Source organism: Rhincodon typus, chromosome 34 (assembly GCF_021869965.1).
Source record: "Rhincodon typus isolate 14 chromosome 34, sRhiTyp1.1, whole genome shotgun sequence".
NCBI classification, from domain to species: domain Eukaryota; kingdom Metazoa; phylum Chordata; class Chondrichthyes; order Orectolobiformes; family Rhincodontidae; genus Rhincodon; species Rhincodon typus.
The window spans coordinates 6,552,578-6,568,396 of NC_063365.1; the positions used below are offsets into that span (position 1 = coordinate 6,552,578).

The 15,819-nt window shown below is 43.4% G+C and overlaps 1 protein-coding gene across 1 annotated transcript in view; it reads left to right on the forward strand.

Moving 5' to 3' along the window:
• si:dkey-228d14.5 (uncharacterized protein LOC796266 homolog) overlaps positions 1–14,403 on the forward strand; it is a 63,788-nt gene extending 49,385 nt beyond the window's left edge. The window contains exons 4-7 of the mRNA XM_020520426.2: positions 2,673–2,740; positions 6,478–6,608; positions 10,630–10,807; positions 12,326–14,403. Coding sequence (XP_020376015.2) covers positions 2,673–2,740; positions 6,478–6,608; positions 10,630–10,807; positions 12,326–12,549 — 601 coding nt within the window. The 3' untranslated portion in view covers positions 12,550–14,403. The remainder of the gene's footprint in view (positions 1–2,672; positions 2,741–6,477; positions 6,609–10,629; positions 10,808–12,325) is intronic.
• The last annotated feature ends 1,416 nt before the right edge of the window (positions 14,404–15,819 follow it).

A 15,819-nucleotide genomic window follows, 5' to 3' on the forward strand; every position in this document is an offset into this window, starting at 1 on the left:
CCCTGCCTGCTCAGGGGCCACATCCTTCCAAACTTTTCTGTTCATGTACCTATCCAAATGTGTTTTAAATGTTGTAATTATACCCACGTCCACCACTTCCTCATGAAGTTGATTCTATACGTGAACCATCCTCTGCGTAAAAAATTTGCCCCTCATGTCTTTTTTAAATCTCCGTCCTCTCACCTTAAAAGTGTACTCCCGGTCTTGAAATTCCCCACCCTGGGGAAAAAGTATGTCAGAGAGTCACAACTACAGTCTTGGGTCTAAGACTGTTCATGCTGCTGGAGCCAGTAATCCAGAGGCATGGGCTTGCAGTTCAGACAACATCAGTTCAAGTCTGGATGGGTATATGAATAGGAAGGGTTTGGAGGGATACGGGCCAAATGCTGGCAAATGCGACTAGATCAGTTTAGGATATCTGGTCGGCACAGATGAGTTGGATCGAAGGGTCTGTTTCTGTGCGTATAACTCTATGACTCTATAGACGGGTGACCCCTTGTTATGAAACAGCAACCCTGAGTTCTGAAAGGAAAGATCCTCTCTACAACCACCTTGTCAAGACCCCTCAGTTTCATTCAAAGAAGAGTATACCCACAGGCTGTCAATATAAAATAGATCCCAAGAAATCCAGTTGGGAATTCAGAAGAAACCTCTTAACCCAAAGAACAGTGAGAATGTGAACTCCATACCACAGGAAGAGGTTGAAGCAAATAGTGATACATTTAAAGGGAATGCTGCCAAGCAAATGAGGGAGAGGGGAACAGAGGTTTATGATGATAAACTGGTATAGAACCTTGGTTAGACCACATTTGGAGCACTGTGTCTAGGTCTGGTATTCATATTGTGAAAGGAACAAAGCAACTTTGGAGATGATGCATAAAAGATGTACTGGAATGATACCTTAACTGAAGGGTCTGGATGTTTGAACAGGCTGAATCTCTTTTCTCTTGATAGAGAAGACCTGATAGGAGTCTTTAAATGATCACAATGTTTCCTGAGATCAACACAGAGAAGATGTTTCCACTTGTGGATGAAACTAGAATTAGGGACCATAAAAATAAGGTATTTACTTTACCTTTTGGATGAGAAGTTAAACTGAGGTCTTGTCTACCATGTAAAAGATCCCATGAGACCAATTTGAAGAACAAGAGAGCTCTTCCTGATCAATAATTATCCCTGAATAGGCATCACAAATAGAGGTTATCCAGTCATTATCTTATTGGTATTTGTGGGAGCTTGCTGTGTAAAAATTAGCTATTATGAATCTAGCAACAGCAGCCACACTTCAGACATACCTCCTTTGGCTGTCAAAGGGCTTGGGGCAGCCCATTGTCTGAAACAGGAGCTATATAAATACAAAGATAGTAGGAACTGCCGATGCTGGAGAATCTGAGATAACAAGGTGTAGAGCTGGATGAACACAGCAGGCCAAGCAGCATCAGAGGAGCAGGAAAGCTGACGTTTCGGGTCTGGACATATAAATACAAGCTTTTTTTTTATTTTTTTAACTAAGAAGTCCAGTAATGAGTTCAAGCGAAGTATATGGTGCAGTTGAGCCAAATTGCACATGGATAGAGTTAAGGGGTCACCATATAATCACAAGGCCAAAGAGGAAAGGAGGATACTTTTCTGGGGTAAGCTGAGGCAAGATGGTGAATCTTTGAAATTCTCTACCCCACGGGGCTGTGTTCAAGATAAATATAAATACATTTCAAGATAACATTGACATCAAGGGATATGGGATACCATGGGCAAATGGCATTGAGATGGATGATCGACCATTATTTAGAATGGTAGAACAAGTTTGAGGGGCTGAATGGTCTCATCCTGCTCCTGTGTTCTTCATTCAACTTCATCCATCAGTTAGAAGTCAGGAAGTTCAATTACTTTAAGATAATATCACATGATTTCAGCTATTGCTCTTTGAGTAGCAGTGATGACACCAGTTCCGTTCTGAAGCTGACTACTAATGTGCAGATTGGATACTGTTCTAGTCTCAATCGTCAGCAGAGTTTCCAGTTATTAAAGTTTTCTGTGAAGTGTTAGCAGCACAAGTCAAATTCTTCAACCCTCAATTTTCCTTTTCTGCCCCAAACACTTGCCATTTCCAGTTTCTGCCTCCTCAATACGCCCATGACCAGAGCTGATGATTTGTGCAGGATAGGTTGTGCCATTTGACGTGAAATTACAGAATGTGTGACAAAAGCAAATGAAATATTTGTACTACCATCACTTTAAATGTGCAAAATATTCAAAAATATCCCTGCTCCTTTCGCCATGATAAAGGCTTGGCCAATCAGAGTCAATCTGCTAGCTAGTCAGCTCCCTTGCCTCTAGTTATATAAATTGTTGTGACTGTTTGAAACTTGGCATTCTTGCATGTGCCCTGATGAGTGCAAGATGAAAGCTTTGTTTCTCTTACAATGTAATTTCTCTGTACAATGCCAAGTGCTCGGGGCTTATTATCCAACAGCCAGTGTGTTGGCTTGTGTGATTGTTTTCTGGGGTATATCAGTAACAGTATACTAAATAAAGTACAATCCAAGAGTGCATTCTGTGATCTCATCCACAGCTGCACTGATACTACAGAACTTGTGCGCATTTCATGTCCCTGTGCTCTCTTCCTGATGAATAACAAACAATCCTTTTTCATACTTTGCTATTCATTACAGCACCAGTGGAATGAACCTTCCTGAAAACTCTCTCTACAGCGCAGTGCTTAATGCAGTCTCTGTTTTATGTAAGTATGTACTGTGCAAATAAAACTCATTCAGAATGGCTTTTTAAATTTGGCTTTTTTATTCAAGATTTGATTTGATGAAGCAATGGGTTGCCATTGTTAGAGGTATGCTGATTTAGAATTGGTTGCAATAGTAAAGTGTTGCTTTCTCATTGAATGATAGCAGTGGAGGGGCTTTGCCAGGGACAAACTCATTCTCACAGCTAAATTGATGCTGGATAATTCCACGTCAGAACATTCTTAATCTCCAGGTAAACACTAAATTGGGAAGGGCCACATTGCAGAGTGGTGCTTTGCCCCTACTTTTGCAACAATTTCATTGAATCCCTACAGTGTGGAAGCACTTCAAGTTCACATCAACCCTCCAAAGAGCATCCCCCATCGCTGTAACCCTGCATTTCCCATGGCTAATCCACCTAGCCTGCACATCTTTGGACTGTGGGAGGAAACCAAGCACCCGGAGGAAACCCACCCAGACACGGGGAGAATATGTAAACTCCACAAAGACAGTCACCCAAGAGTAGAATCAAACCCATGTCCCTGGTGCTGTGAGGTAGCAGTGCTAACCACTGAACCACCATGCCATGCCAATATCGCACATTATCTTTCAGGCTGGAGTCAGAGCGAACTCAGCTCTCAATTTGTTAGAGGGAGATTTTGCTAATTTGAGTTTTTTGATATTGATGATGGTAGTGCAGTGGATGTGGTTTACATAGACTTCAGTAAGGCCTTTGACAAGGTTATAAAAGACTGGTCTGAAGCTGGCCCTTGGCATCCAAAGCAAACTGGATCTGAAATTGACTTGCAAATCAAAGGTAAAGGGTGATGGTGGAGGGTTGTTTTTGTGATTGGAAGCCTGAGACCAGTGGTGTACCACATTGATCAGTGTTGGGATTTTTTTAATGTACATTAATGACTTCAATGTGAATGTAGAAGGTATAATTAGTAAGTTTGCAGATGACGTGAAAATTGATGGTGTTGTTGACAGTGAGGAGATGGTCTCAGGCTACAGTCTGATATTGATCAGCTGGTAAATTTGACAGAGCAATGGCAAATGGAATTTAATCTCAATAAGTGTGAGATGATGCATTTTGGGAAGTCTAAAAAGGGAATGATTTACACAATGAATGGTAGGTCCGTAGGGAGTACTGAGGAACAAAGGTATCTTGGTGTACAAATCTATAGATCCCTGAAGGTGTCGGCACAGGTAGACATGCTGGTGAAGAAGGAATACAGAATGCTTGCTTTCATCACCTGAGCTGTAGAATATAAGAACAAGGAAATCTTGTTACAACATTATAAAACATTGGTTAGGACACAGATGGAATTCTGTGTGCAGTTCTGTTTGCTGCACTTTTTGAAGGATGTGATTGCACTGGAGAGAGTGCAAGGAAATCCACCAGGATGTTGCCTGGAATGAAAAGTCTCCGTCATGATGAGAAACTGGATAGGCTGGGTTTGGTTTCCCTGGAACGGAGGAGGCTGAGGAGGAATCTGATTGAGGTATACAAAATTCTGAGAGACGTAGACAGAGTAGATCGTGAGAACCTTTCCCCCATAGCTGATGTGTCTAATACCAGAGGGCACAGGTTTAAGGTGCAGAATAAATGGTTTAGAGGAACTTGGAGAAAAATATTCTCACACAGAGGTTGGTTGAAATTTGGAATGTGCAGTCTGAGAGGCTGATGGAGTACTGTCACAACATTTAAGAAGCATCTGGATGTGCCCTTAAAATGCCAAGGCATGGTAGGCTATGGACCAAGTGTGGGTAAATGGGATCAATGCAGTTTGGTGTTTGTTGGGCAGCATAGACGTAGTGGGCTGAGGGCCTTTTTCTATGCTGTATGACTCTATAACTCTATGACAAACTGATGGCAGAAAGATTTTCATTCTCTCTGGCGTAAGGGCTGTTTATTAAACTGTTTCAGGTAGCCTCAGTCTATTCACGATTGATCTGTTCCAAAATCCAAAGGCATACCAAATGTGGTGCCAATTGGCATAAGATATTGGTATTCTCAATTAACAAGAAAAAAAGACTTGCTCATGCAGAGAATATAGCTCTCACTCCGATGCCATGGGAAGTACCATTCTGTGGAGTAAAAGAAGTTTTGGTCTGGTCTGCTGTACTATTCAATATGATCATGACTGCCTTTCTGCCTTGATTTTATCTTCCTGCGCTATTCCACACATCTTGATTCCTTTGCTATTTGAAAATCTGCCTTTGTCTCGTATATAATTCATGACTGAGCACCACAATTCTCTGCAGAGAATTCCAAAGATTCACAACTCTTCGAGTGAAGAAATTTCTCCTCATCTCAGTCCTAAAGGCAAGATGTTTGTTCTGAGACAGTGTCCATACATTCAAGACCACCACCAGCCAAGGAAAACTACTTCCCAGTGCCAGTCAAAGAATTTCATGTTTCAATGAAATCACCAATCATTTTTCTAAACTCCAGCAAATATAGGCTTTATCTACTCAATGTCACCTCATGGGACAATCCCCTCAGCCCAGGAATGAGGTTGTGAACCCTCATTGCACTCATTCAAAAGCATATATGTCTTTCCTTAAGTGAGGAGATAAAATATGTAATTCATCAGATGTAGTGTCACCAAACCCCTTTGTAACTGTAGTAGGACTTCATCTTATGTTCCATGTCTTTCAGAATAACAACCACCAAACTGTTTGCTGTCCTAATTTTAATCTGCTGGTCGACTTCCTGTGATTCACATAATGTTCAAATTTGCAAGGTGGGATTCAATCCCTAAATTTCCTGGATCATTAGCAGCTTCTGGTTTGATCTAGCACCATCACCACTGTACCACCAGGTCTGATAATGACATGTCAAGGAGATACACTGGAAGACACTTTGAAAGGTGTCGGATCCAGAGGGCATGAGAAACTGATTAGATGGAGATGCTCCCAAGCACTGGGACTACTTCCACTGGAGCAGGGAAAGTTAAGAGAAGATTTCATGGATTTTTCTGAAGGATTTTGAGAGGGAAACAAGGGGAGAAAGCAATTCTAGGGAAACTCAGTGATGCAAGTTTGAACTTGCTACCAGAGTGAGAAGTTATTTTAGGTAGAATTTCTTTACTGGAGAGTCATTGCACATACACATAGAAATGTGTAGGGGTTGCAGCTCAGAAACCAATAATTAGTCCAACTAGAGATAGTAGGAACTGCAGATGCTGGAGAATCTGAGATAACAAGGTGTAGAGCTGGATGAACACAGCAGGCCAAGCAGCATCATAGGAGCAGGAAAGCTGACGTTTCGGGCCTAGACCCTTCATCATTTCTGATGAAGTCCAACTAGTTTGTTTTGGCACTAATGATCCATTGAGTTGGTTTATTAGAACATACAATGGTTTGTCACAGTTGAAACAGATGTCATCACCTCATTTAAAGGAATAATGCCTGAATATTTGACCCAAATGTCACTACAGAGTAATTAGGTTGCCCAAGCAAAGTGATAGGTTGAATATCCTCCCTCGGTGCTGTAAACTTCAATGAACATAGAACATAGAACATAGAACATTACAGCGCAGTACAGGCCCTTCGGCCCTCGATGTTGCACCGACCTGTGAAACCAATCTGAAGCCCATCTAACCTAAACTAAATGGATCCAACTGTTGTCAAATTTGCAAGAAGTAAGTACACGAGGCAGCATCTGATAAATGGTGTGAATTTAGGGAGAGTAGCCCATTTGTTAATCTGCTCCATGCTCTCATTCTTCCAGTTGCTTTGGTGTGCATTTTCCGACACGCTCAGATAGTGGAACGGAAAGTAGACGAGGCTCTGCTGAGTAAGGCTGCTATGATTATAGGCTTCTTTGGCTCCATAGGAGGCTTCATCGCTGGAAACTGTAATGTAAGTGCTTGTGTCTGTGATGGGACTACAGATGGTTCATTGCAGGGTGAGAATGATAAGCTCTATTCAGGGTGGCCACCCTACTGAGGAGCTAGATTATGAACCCACGTTTTTCACCTCTTAACGTAGGCAGTTGATATATTCAAAAGATTGTAGAATAATAGAATCACTACAGTGTGGAAGCAGGCCATTAGGCCCATCAAGTCCACACTGACCCTCCGAAGAGCATCCTATCCAGAGTGACCCCCCTACCCTATCTCTGTAACCTTGCATTTCCCATGACTAATCCACTTAGCCTGCATATTCTTGGACACTATGGGCAATTTAGCATTGGCCAATCCACCTAACCTACATATTTTTGGACTCTGGATTGCTGCTGGCATTTGGCTTCCTTTAGTAAAAGGGAGTCAGTGATTGGGGTTTAACATTGGGAGAATAGAGCATTTGTTTCTATTTATTTGCTGGTACTGTGTTGTCCAGTATGTTAACCATGTTGGAGAACTAATGAAAAACTAATAATTGACACTGTCATATTGTCTGTGATTTCAATACTTCTTGCAAATTGTATGCATACCTTTTTGAACCTTTTAATGTGTTTGTTACTAAAATGTGTGAGTGTTTTTCCATTGTCAGAGGATAAAACCTGCTGGACCTTGTTCTCACCAATTCATCAGTTGCAGATGCATGTGTCTGTGTAGGAGTGATCACCATACAATTTCCTATGGAGACAAAGTCCTGTCTTCACATTGAGGGTCCGTTCCATTGCTTTGCGTGGTACCGCTGATGTGTTCAGTGGGATAGATTCAGAACGGATCTAGCAGCTCCAAACCGGCTACCACAAATATCTGTAGGCCATCAGCAGCTGTAGAATTTATTCAAATAAATTTGTAACCTCACAGCTGGCATTTCCCCCAACTCTATCATTGCCATCAAGCCAGGGGATCAACCCTGCTTCAATGGAGAGTGCAGGATGGCATACCAGGCACATCTAAAAAATGAGGAATTAACCTGGTGAAGCTACAGCTAAGGCATCTGCCTAGCAATGTAAAACAGCAGAAGCAGCATTTGATAGACAAGGTTAATTGATCCTACAACCAAAGGATCAGATCTAAGCTCTACAGCCCTACCATATTCAGTTGTGATTGCTGGTGAACTATTAAACAAATAACAGGAGGAAGTGGGTCCACAAATATCTCCATCTTCAATGATGGGAGAGGCCAGCACATCAGTGTAAAAAGGAAGCTAGAAGCGTTGAGTGCATGTTCCATCTTAGCCTCCTCCTGAGGTCCCAGCATCACAGATGCCACTCTTCAGCCAAGTTGATTCACTCCATGTGATACAAAGAAGGTGCTGGAAGGCTATGGGCTCTGATAATGGTGTTGAGGACTCATGCACGGAACCAACTCAACTCTTCCAATACAACTTCAACATTGTCATGTACCCAACAATGTGGAAAGTTGCCCAAGTTTGTCCTGTTCAAAAAAAGCAGGACAAATCTAATTTCTGCCTGTTGAGTCTACACTTGATTATCATCAGTGATGGAAGGGTTGGTCAGCAGTGCTATCAAGCACCAATTGCCCAGCTGCAACCTGCTCACTGATGCTCAGTTTGAATTCTACCAGGGCCACTTGGCTACTGACCTCATTATAGCCCGCATTGAAACATGGAGAAAAGAACTGAGCTCTAGAGGGAAAGTGAGAGTGATTATTGTTTCCATCAGATAACATTTGTCGAAGTGTGGCACCAAGGGGCCCTGGCAAAATTGAATAGGAATCAGGACAAAACCGAGTCATACCTGGCACAAAGGGAGAGGGACCTTGTTACAAACAAACATAGCAGTAGGAGTAGATCACTCAGCCCCTTTCATAAGAGCAGGATGATCTGACTGTTGCCTCTACTCCATATTATGACCTACCCCAGATAAACTTTGATAACTTTGTTGGAGGCCCATCATCTCAGTCACACGACATCACTGCAGGAGTTCATCAGGGGAGTATCCCAGGTTCAATTAGTTCATCGATAATCCACCTTTCATCATAAGGTCAGAAAAGGTGATGTTCTCTGATGATTGTACAATTCGCGATTCCTCAGATATTGAAGCCGTCTGTATCCATATACAATAAGACCAGGACAATATCCGAGTTTGGGCTGACAAGTGGCATGTACCATCCATGCCACAGCAGTGCTAAGCAATTTCCATCTGCAACAAGAGAGAATTTAACCATGACCCCCTGCCTTTCAATGGCATCACCAATACTGAATCCCCACAATCCTGGGGATTATCATTGATCAGAAACTGAACTGGACTAGTCATTATAAATACTGAGGCTGCAAAAGCAAATCAGAAACTGAGACCTCACCTTCTGACTTCCAATGTATGCCCACCACATACAAGGCATACGTCATCATATTCTCACCACTTGCCTGCAGAGGTGCAGCTCAAATGACCCTCAGGAATGTTGAAACCAACCAGAACAAATCAACTCACGTGACTGGCAAGAGAAGCTGGCCCTACCGGTCACACATCTTGTGAAAGAATAAAATGACACTTGCTGTGTACTTCCTGAAGTTCTGCACTTCCTGAAGTTCTTCCTCCAACTCCCCCTGCATCTTTTTCCTAAAATCTTCAATCTCTGTCCCCTTATCCTTGTACCATCAGATGGTGGGAACAGCTTTCCTTACCTAACCTTATCTGTCACAACCTGTACACCTCAATCAAGGTGTCCCTCAATCCCCTTTGCTCTAAAAACTAAAAGCCCAATTTCTCTAACCTAACCTTTCAACTAACATCTCTCGTCATTGGAGCAATTGTGGCAATTCACCTCTGCTGTGAGTGTTTTTCTTCCTTGGTTAATGAATAGAGGTTAGTGCTTGTTTTGTGATTATAGACGTGTGAATTATATTCATCTGTTTGCATGTGACTGCCTGTTTGTGTGAGCATGTGCATGTACGTGTGTGAAACTCTGCCTGTCTTTCTATGTGTGTGTGTGTGTGTGTGTGCGCGCGTGTGTGTGTGCGTGTGTGTGTGTGTGCATCTGTGACTCTTCCTGTTTGTATGTGAGTGAGTGACTCAATCTGTCTGGGTGTGCGTTTGTGTATCTGTGAGTGTGAATCTGAGAGTGTGAGTGTCTGTGTATTTGTGAGAATATGTGTGTGTGAGAAAGTGTGAAAGTGTGTGAGTCTGTGTCTGTGTGTGTGTCTGTGTGTGTGTGTCTGTGTCTGACTGTGTGTGAGTCAGTGTGTATGTGTGTGTGTGAAAGAGTTTTTCTGTGTATGTCTGTGTGTGTGTGTGTGTCTGTGTGCGTATCTGTGTGCGTGTGTGTGTGTCTGTGTGCGTGTGTGTGTCTGTGTGTGTGTGTGTCTGTGTGTGTGTGTGTGTGTGTGTGTGTGTGTGTGTTATTTAGTGATTGAAATGGTGTTACCATTCCCTCACCTGTAGCTAGTCAGAAATTTCTATTAGCTAACACTGTGCTGTTACTCATTCTACAAACTGCTGGTTTCAGGCATTTTCCTGGTTGTAGAGGAAGAACTGATCAGGGAGGCCCTGGGACCATTTCTCCAAAGTACTCGGGCTGCACTGTACGGACTTAGTTGTCCCTGGTTTAAAGACTTCTACCAATAAAATGGGTGGGAAGTGGAGTAAATGGAAATTCTGAAGGGCAGGTTGTCGGGGGGCTGTGGTCTATGAATATCGAGAGGAGGGGATTGGGATTGCAATTGGGAATGGCAGAGATCAACATGATGAATAATGAGAAAGTGGAAATGGGATGGGAAGGGCTTGAATGATGACAAAGGATGGGGCATGGGCAGGATGGAAGGTGAGGGGTTGGTCAGATGAACGGTACTTGACAAATTCTTTTCTTTCATTAGCTCAACGCAACTTAACAGTAAGTCACTTCTTCTAGGATTTGCTGCAATCGCCACTTTGTGCATTGGTGATATTTACTTTGGATTTGAATACATTGTATTGGTAATGAAATGACATATTTGGCTGCCCTAACATGAGTTGCTTCTCTTCCAGCCATCGGTTCTCATGGTGCTACACTACTTTGGAGCCACACTGTGTTTTGTCAGTGGTTGCATTTATACCATTTTACAGACAGCGTTAACATTCAGGCTCCACTTGACAGGGAAGGAGTGCTTCTTGGCGCCTCTACGTGCAGTTCTGACCATTTTCCAAGTGGTCTTCTCTATTTGCTGTATCCTTCATTGGTCTTGGCTGTCCATGTTTGAGGTTGCTTTCTAGTACTGCTTCCAGCCACTACGTAGAACAACAGAGAGAGGTTCTGGAGAGCGTGTTTCTAAAGAATCATGAACATGAATCATGAGACTTTTCAGCCTATTGCCCATTATAACTCTCTGAAAGAGCCGGCCAATTACAAGTCCTGCTCCTTCCATATAATTCATTTTTCTTTTCTTTGAAAACAGATTCTCCCAGCTCTTGTCATGATCTCCCATTCTTCAATTGATTTGTCTCATTTGTCCCATGTAGGCCTGGAAGGAGAAATAAAACTATCTGCGATTGTCAGTGCTGCTAGGCTGTAGTTGTACACGGACGGCAGATCAGGATAGGGCTGCGTTTAACTGGAACAAAAACAGAAGTTGCTGGAAAAGCTCAGCAGGTCTGGCAGCATCTGTAAAGAAAGAAATCAGAGTTGACGTTTCAAGTCCGTTGACCCTTCCTCAGAACTGAAGGACCACCGGACTTGAAACATTAACTCTGATTTTTTTCTTCACAGACGCTGCCAGACCTGCTGAGCTTTTCCAGCAACTTCTGTTTTTGTTCCTGATTTACAGCAACTGCTGTTCTTTCAGTTTTTACAATGTGTTTAACTGTGATGCTTCCTTTGGTGGAATAGCTCCCTGACTATCACAGTTGATGCTCAGTCCCAATCCCATTTACCAGTTGCTTCCAGCGGCAGAATCGGTCAAATTCACAGAGAGGGTTTGGCAGCAGCAGGACACACACAAAGCTACCGGCTTCATTCAAGTGGGGACTGGGGAGACTGCCAACAGAGGGAGTAAACACTCAGGATTCACCCAGCTTCCTTATGGGAATGCCGATGCAAAATGATTGAGAATTTGGAATTAGAAATGCTCGATTGGCAGATTCAAAGAATGACAAGAGGACAGGGAGCAAGGGAAGGAGATAGGAGGGGAAGAGAAAGAAGAGATGAAAAGAGAAGGGGAGGAAGAGGAAAGAAGAACCAAGGATGGGAGGAGGAGATAGAGGAGGGGAGAGGAGCAATGAGGAGAAGGAAGGGGAAGGTGATGAGACAAAATGAGAGGAGATGGGCAAGGAGGAGGTAAAAGAATGGGAAGGAGAGGGGGAAGAGAAGTGAGAGGCAGAGAAGAAGAGACAAGGAGATCAGAGATAGTGCATTCTTGATCATAGCAACTCAATTAGTTACATCAAATTCCTCTTTCTCTTTCCTCTGGGCCAAGGGGCAGGTCAACCAGAGACATTTTCACATGAATGAGATACTCTGATACAAGGACAAGTGTAGAGCTCAGTTGTGTATATATCAATGTCAGAGCATGACCAAATCTCAGAAGAGTGAGGAATGTGTCCCCCAGTGACTGGACCATGGAGATCTCTTCAATGGAAATGGAGTGGGTCGAGGAATTGTGCGATGAGGGAGGGAGGGAGATACTGGTGCTTACTCTTCAACAATAAATCAGCCCTTTGTTGCGATTTATCCTTAACTCTGCTCCAGATTTGGCCTTTTTTGTCCATCCAGACACCAAGAAACAACACATAGGAGCCATCTGTGAATGGATCTTGGCCACAAATTTCTACGTCTTTATCATGTCATTTTCTTTCGAATTTTATTATATAACCTCAGCAGTGCTCTATGCATTGATTAGTAGACCTGATGATGAGAAGGTCGCAATTCTGTCTGAACCCAGAGGTACAAATATGGCCACATTCGATAAATGACGTACGGATCGCCAAGTGCAGACACGCCGCAGGATTACAGGCTGTTGGAATCACCCCATTCTCTGCATTACTTATATTATGTCGCGTAAATCTCTTTATCTGTATCAAAATGTTTCTTCTCCTTTGGAACCCACAGGTTGGTTTTTTTAATGTTTCTTAGCGAAGTCAGTTAGCACATTGTGAACCTTTGCGGGGAGCATCACTGCCCCCATATCCCTCCGAGTGCCACAGCTACCCAGCTACAAAGTGACAAGACAAGGCTGAAGCCTTTGAATGTCGAGTTTCCACTTATCATTGTGTCCGCCATAGGCGTTCCTAGTATTCATCACATGAGATATCTCTGGCCCTCCTGCCTCATTGTCCTCCAGCTACTCTACAAAGCGTCAAGGCCTAGGTAACGGTGAGCCTTTCTCACTAACTATTGGCTTTGGTCAATCTGAGGACAGCCTGGGAAGGAAAGGCCTAAAGAAGGTGAGTCAGACCTTTCTCTCTTTCAGCCAACTCCTGGATCCTTGGCTCGTTTGTGGTCAGTGGCAGCCAGAAGTCAGGGAGTCAGGCTTCAGGCCTACAGCTGATTTTGTAATCCCAGCCCTGCAAGGCCCTGCCACTGGGTGAGCTTGTGCTGGGGGTGTCTGTGGTGCACGAGCTGGACCTGACAAACAGGCCGAACACAGTTAAAATGTCTGGGGGGAAGTCAGTATCCCTTCTATCTGCCATGGATTTACACTGGGTGCCTCGGGAGAGAGGATAGCCAGTGCAACTAACAAGCAAAGCAGTTTCTCAGGGAAGTGTCAGCAGCCACGTGCAGCCTGCAGTGGATCCACAATTGGGGCCCAGCTCCCTGCCTTGCCTGACTGGAATCTCTGGACCTTTTCATGAGTTTCAGGGGAGGATTTGGCCCAAATGACACAGGAGCTTCCATTTGGAGATGGATTTATGAAAGTAAATATTGTAAAACACTTCCTTAATTGTCGGACTGGGGTCTGATTAAGTTGCAATTCAATTAATGGAGGGGGGAGGGAAAGGGACCTGTCTCTTCGAGGGGAAGGGGATTTAGGGTAGCACAGCTGCAGCAACCTACCCAGGTATCCAGCTTCTTCACTGATGTACAGGTTGACCACTCCCTTTAGTGCAGAAAAGGTGGCGTTAGGCATTTTTGAAAATCGATAATATGTTGTTGTAGAATCTCACAGCACAGATGGAGGCCATTAGGCCCATTGTGGTTGTGCTCTCTCTTTGAAAAAGCCAATCAGCTAGTTCCTCACCTCTCTTGTTACCCATACCCCGTATTTTGTTTCCCCTTGTACTGTTTGGATATTTTCCTAATCAATCTGTTATGTACTTCTGGAGTAGTTAGGACTTAAACCCAGGTCTCCTGGCTTAGAGATAGGGTCCCTACTACTGTACCGCAAGAACCCCTACTTTTGTTGCATTTATTAAATTCCCTTTTGTAAGGTGCAGTTGAATCTCCAATCAGGCACTGTATTGCAGATCACAACTCCTCACTGCGTTAAAAAACAAAATCCTCATGTCTCCTCTGCTTCTTTTGCGGAGCACCTTAAATCATTGATTGTGTTCTTCCCCATTGCTCTGTTGGAGCTGCTGTTTCTGCAGACCCTACCTCAACAGAAGGTGAGATGTGACTGACCTCTTTATGAAGCCCCTTGTGCCAAAATTGTACTTTTCCTGTCAGACACAGAAGATTAAAAATGGATGTCACTGTTTTTGGGCCTATTTTCCAGATAGTTTGTGTTTTACTTTATTCAGCAGGAGAATGGACAACATACTGTATTTAGTTCTGCATTAATTTTTAACATTCCAGACTGTTAGAAATAAATTCAGTAAATCAAAGAAGCCTAGTGTTTTTGACACTGACCTCAATCGTTTTGCTGTTATATTGTTGAATGCAGTACACTCCAAATGTGTTACCTTCCTTCACAATAATGTTGATGACTTTTGGTTCTCTGCTTTTGTCTGTTACATGATTCTTACTCTCCAGTCAACACAAATTAAAACATCTCCTAGGAATAAAGAGTTGGGGTTTTGAAAGTTTGAGAATATCCTCACCTTGCATTGATACAGGTGTGTTCTCAGGAGCAGGCACTCTTACCTCAGAGCTTGAGGTTCAAGGGTTCAAACCCAACTCTTTAGCACAAAATCAAGTCTGGCATTCCAGTGCAATGATGTAGAGGTGTCAGTGTTGGACTGGGGTGGACAAAGCAGGAAGTCACATAATACGAGGTTCATGTGAAATCACAAGTTTTCAGAGTGCTGCTACTTCATTAGATGAAATGACTTCATAGAACCCCTACAGGCCATTCAGCCCATTGAGTCATACTGGCTTTCCAAAGAGCATCCCAACCAGACCCACCCCATCCCTGTAGCCCTGCATTTCCCATGGCTAACCCACCTAGGCTGCACATCCCTGCACACTATGGGCAATTTAGCTTGGCCAATCCACCAAACCTGTGCATCTTTAGACTGTGGGAGCAAATTCATGCAGACACAGGGAGAACATGCAAACTCCACATAGACAGTTGCCCGAGAGTGGGATCAAACCCATGTCCCTGGCACTGTGAAGCAGCAGTGCTAACCACTGTGCCACCCCACATGTTGGATGTGCCTTTGTGTGGATGAGGTGTTAACTCAAAGCTCTGTCTACCACCTTAGGTAAAAGATCCTGTGGCAGTATTTGAGGAACAGCAGGACAATTATCCCCAGTGTCCTGGTTGCTGTTCAGTTCTCAACTAATCATTAATGCAGTTTCTCCCATCACTCTTGCATTAATAGTTATGGAAACTTGCTGTGCTTAAATTGGCTGCCATGGTTCCCATATTAAAATGGTGACTGCACTTGAGGTGGCTGCAAAGCATTTCAAGGATGACCTATAATCATGCAGGTGCTTTATAAATGCAGGTAGTTTGTTTCTAGCTTCAGGAGCAATGTTAATAGCAGGCTTTGACCAGACTCGAGATTAGAAGCAATAATTAGGTTGCTTGCTACATTGAGAGAACATGCATTATCTGGATCCAAGGGAAGATAGGTCTAGTGAGTGTCAAGTTTGGTAATAGCTTAGCCGTTCCACAGGTAGGCACCCACAGCCCTTCTGGGCTCTCTGGCTATATTGCCAGTCCATGAGTTGAGTCTAACATCACCACTGGTGTTCTATATAAATTATTCAAACCCAGTTTACTCATTTCAAAAGGATCCAGCACTTGACTGAGAGAGATGGCAGGAGCACCTGGCACTAGCTTCATGGGAAGGTGGCAC